This window comes from Salvia hispanica, chromosome 3, assembly GCF_029641045.1.
Source record: "Salvia hispanica isolate PSC_SH4W2 chromosome 3, Shi_PSC_v1, whole genome shotgun sequence".
NCBI lineage: Eukaryota > Viridiplantae > Streptophyta > Magnoliopsida > Lamiales > Lamiaceae > Salvia > Salvia hispanica.
This window is the reverse complement of record NC_142694.1, coordinates 34,239,539-34,243,605: the sequence shown is the minus strand read 5'-3', so window position 1 is coordinate 34,243,605 and position 4,067 is coordinate 34,239,539. Positions and strand designations below refer to the sequence as shown.

At 35.2% G+C, this 4,067-nt stretch overlaps 1 protein-coding gene across 1 annotated transcript; it reads right to left on the bottom strand.

The window, feature by feature from the left end:
- Positions 1-1,438: 1,438 nt before the first annotated feature.
- On the bottom strand, positions 1,439-3,761 carry LOC125216582 (GDSL esterase/lipase At4g10955-like). Its single transcript, XM_048118334.2, has 3 exons — positions 3,692-3,761; positions 2,785-2,859; positions 1,439-2,512 (listed from the first exon to the last, which is right to left on the bottom strand). The coding sequence occupies exons 2-3, from the start codon at positions 2,844-2,846 to the stop codon at positions 1,537-1,539; spliced, it is 1,038 nt and encodes a 345-aa protein (XP_047974291.1). The 5' UTR covers positions 2,847-2,859; positions 3,692-3,761; the 3' UTR covers positions 1,439-1,536.
- Positions 3,762-4,067: the final 306 nt, after the last annotated feature.

Sequence of the window (4,067 nt, the reverse complement as noted above, 5' to 3'; positions counted from 1 at the left end):
AGGGGGAATTAAAAAAAATTAAAGGAATAAAATGATTGAGAGAGAGAGAAAACGCACCTATGTACTGCAGAAATTTGAAATATGTTTTTTCTTGTGTTTGTTATGCAGTATATATATATACACACACATAGTATTTGTGTGTGAGCGTGAGCTTGGGGCGCTCACGCGATATTATCATTTTCGTTATTGTTTATTTTATTTATATGTTCATTTTATTCTAATAAGTAGAGTACTTAAAAATTGAGTAATGTAATGTGGAGGCGGCCATCGCATTTGGAATTTATCATTAATATTCTGCGCATTTTCCGATTCGACGCTGCTCCGTATATATAACACTATATATATTCGACTTGAGTGGCAATGAAATTACGTGTGTCAAATTATAAGGTGAAAATTTGTCCTATTTGCATAGACCATAAATTTTCTCCTAGTCTTCTAGAATTTCTTGGTTCAAAATTCAAATGCAAAATTGTAGCTTGTTCTTGTTTGTTTAGATTGTGTTTAATTTACAAATTACAGTACGTAACAATAAAAGGTTAGATATGCTCATTTTCTATGTAGCTTCAAATAAATGGATGAAAGAATAAATTGGCTTTAATTTATCTATATTTTGTAAAATTAATGACATAAGTATGTTTTTATGAGGTTATAATAAATTAAATGAATAAAAAATAGTCTATTTCAACGTGAATTAAACAAGAATGGTATCCACAGATATCGCCTATGTGAACAGGGGTGGATCTAGTGGGGTTGGTGGGTCGACCGACCGACCGACCCCACCGTCGGCCTATGAGTACTACCAGAATCAAGCTTGAGAGTTGTCGTTGTTGTGCTTCAACCCTGCGATGCATAAAGAGTTGCAGTGGAAGAAGATGAACATGGACAGGCTCCCACCGTTCCTTATTAATAGAGATATTTTTTTTGGCACGTAGTTTAAAAATAACGTGTTAAATAAATGGTGAATAAAATAAAGAGATGAAGAGAGAATAAAATTAGTGACATGATTATTTTTTTGTCAAAAATAGAAATGATTCAATTACGTTAGAACTTTCTAAAATTGAAAAAAATTACTCAATTGATATGGGACTGAAGAAGTAAAATACAATACATAAAACTGTTAAGCTCGTAGCCCATAAATCTATTTTGACTGTTACCTTATGTTATTAACCATTTTATCCCACATAAAAGTACTCCCCCATCTTAATATTGAAACGTCTTAAAAGTCTGTCTCCAAATTCCATTAATAAATAGAGTAAGATAGGAAAATATAATCAAGATGGTACTATTGTTTCCATTTCAGGAAACATGTCATTTTTATTAGATAAACTAAAAAGAAAAGCATATCATTTTTTATAAGATAAAAGGTGTATATAAAAATTGGACTCATATTTCACTAACTTCTTCAATTCATTTTTTTTTATATTTCTTAGAACCATCAAGTCAAATTTAGACTTTTATTGCAGGACGAAAAGAGTATAGAAAATCAAAGCTATAATTTATTAAATAAAACAATTTATAAATTAATTGGGTGTGAGGTTATTTGTATTGGTATTGTTTGCACTCCACCTTCAAATCACGCCTCCACCATTGGTCAATCCCATGAGCCTCCTTAAACTTAAGCCACTCTTTGCAAATCCCATGAGCCTCCTTAAACCTTGTCGCCGCCGTAACGTTGAGAGTGATATGAGCAGAAGGAAGAAGATGCATTGGTTCACTCGATGAAAACATGCTCAAAACGGATCTCTTGGTGGCAACCCTCACAATCGCTCCCACCCCGATCGCCTCCATTGCCTCCCTATTCTTAAAATACCCAACATATTCCGAACATATTGGATCCGCTCGGTTGATAAACAGATAAGGGACCCATGTTGACAGCATGGCAAAATGGTCCTTTTTACTAGCATCAGAAACAACAGCAACAGCAGCAGCAGTTAAGCCAACAGTCACGAAACTGCTGACGAACCTAAGCCCAGCCTTCACCTTGCTGTTCTTGACCCGCTCGATGGGCAGAGAGATAAAGGGCGGGTTAAACAAGTATGTCTCGAGACGGACTTTGAATTTCTTCACTATTTCCCGCCCGACCGCCAGTGCTAGCGACGATCCCTGGGAATGTCCTACCAGCCAGACGCGTTCGTGTTTGAACTTGGTGGTTGCTTCTAGCGCTGTCCGGAAACGGTTGCTCTTCTGGATGCGGTTGAGGAAGACTTTCAAGTTCATTTTCACGTCCTCTTCCCAGTTTTCCGGCTTCATGATCGTGCCACGGAATGCAATCACGTATTGCGGTGGCCCGTCGGTTTGTTGGTGTGGGGAGCTTATTAAGCTGTAGACCAGCCCAAAAATCGAGCCGTCTTTGTTGTCTACGAGGCGGTCGTGGACTCGGAAGTTGAAAGAGTCCCACCACGGATGGGCCAGGGCACAGGGGTATTTCCGGTTATGTCGTTGGTCGTGTTGCAAGGTGTAAACTCCCTGGACCAAGCTGGCTAACACCGACCTTTTGTGGTTGATGTTGCTCCTGTCATTGGATCTTGTGTGAGATCGTTTCATATTACACTAACTTTTTCAAACCAATTTTACTTTTTTTTAAAAATCCATGCCGGGTTAAAGTAGGATACATAATGGGGGACGAAGGCAGGGACAGAGCCAGAAATTCAATTTAGTAAGGATATATTGATTTTTTTTTTAGTTAACAACTTAATATAAATGAAATACATTGTGAAGGGGCAATTGTCCCTTATTTATAATGAACTCAAAAATATTTGACAAATGTATAGTTTGGGCTGTTACCAATCAACGGCGGAGATATATGAAGGCCCACTGCGGCTGAAAGTTTGATCCACATAGGCCATTAATGCTAATTAACTGCACAAATTAATCACATCAACATACACACAAATTAATCACATCACATATTAAATGATATCGTTTTAGTGAAAAAGTTGAGAAGGGTTTCATAGTGTCTAGTGTCCTAAAACTCTTTTCTTCTTCAATGTTATGGACATTTTCTATAATAGTACATTTTCTAGAATGCTCTAAAAGATAGGAATATAAAACGGTCTTAACCTTAATTTTGAAAAATGTCATTTTAGTCTATGTGTTAAGATAATAAAAATCACCTTAGAGTACTAGTACAAAATAGATCGGCTTTTCATCACCCTATATTATATAGCTAAACAATTGATGAAATACACTAGAAAAAAGTTTAAGTTTGAGATATTTTTTTAACATACACTTACAGTAAAGTTGTTCGCGTAAAAGTCTAAAAGTTTATAATGATGTTATGATAAAACATCGTGGGCTCTACGAGCGAATTCCAACTAATACACACACTACACTAGAATAAATGACAAAAACAGTAAAAAGTTATAAAAACTACTCCCTCCGTCCCTGAAAATTTGCTACCTATTTCTTTTTCCGTCCGTCACTAAAAATTTGTCACCTTTCACTTTTACCATTTTTTGTAGTCTTCCCTACATTCCACCAACTCATTCACACTCACATTTTATTATAAAATTAATATATAAAAGTATGACCCACGTGCCACTAATTTTTTCTAACTCACTTTTTATTACATTTATTAAAATTTGTGTTGGGTCAAATGGTGACGAATTATTAAGGATGGAGACAGTAATAGAAAAGGGAAGAATGAAAAAAGTGAAAAGGAAGAAAAATGATTGAGAGAGAGGAGACGCACCTATGTATTGCAGAATGCGTGAACTGTGTTTCTTCTTATTTTTGTTTTCAAATACTGTATATATGTACATATTTTATATTTGTATGTGAGCGGGAAGCATCACGCGTAAACAACATTATCATTTTCGTTTATTTTATTTATAATAATTTTATTTTAGTTTGTCTGATACTTAAAAATTGACTAATGTAATGCGGAGGCAGCCATCTAATTTGGAATTTATCATTAATTTTCTACGCATTCCAATTTGACCTAAATATTTAATTTTATGCTATATATTATTGGAGTATATGTGTTCGACTTGAGTGGCAATGAAATTTCGAAGAGTCAAATTATAAGGTGAAAATTTGTCCTATTTGCGTAGACCATAATTTTCTCC

Excerpts from the sequence above, each read along its gene's own strand:
- LOC125216582 (XM_048118334.2), bottom strand. The coding sequence starts at position 2,846 with ATGGCCTATGTGGATCAAACTTTCAGCCGCAGTGGGCCTTCATATATC. Across the intron at positions 2,513-2,784 it reads TATATCTCCGCCGTTGATTG|GAGCAACATCAACCACAAAA; the intron begins GTAACAGCCCAA and ends ATCCAATGACAG.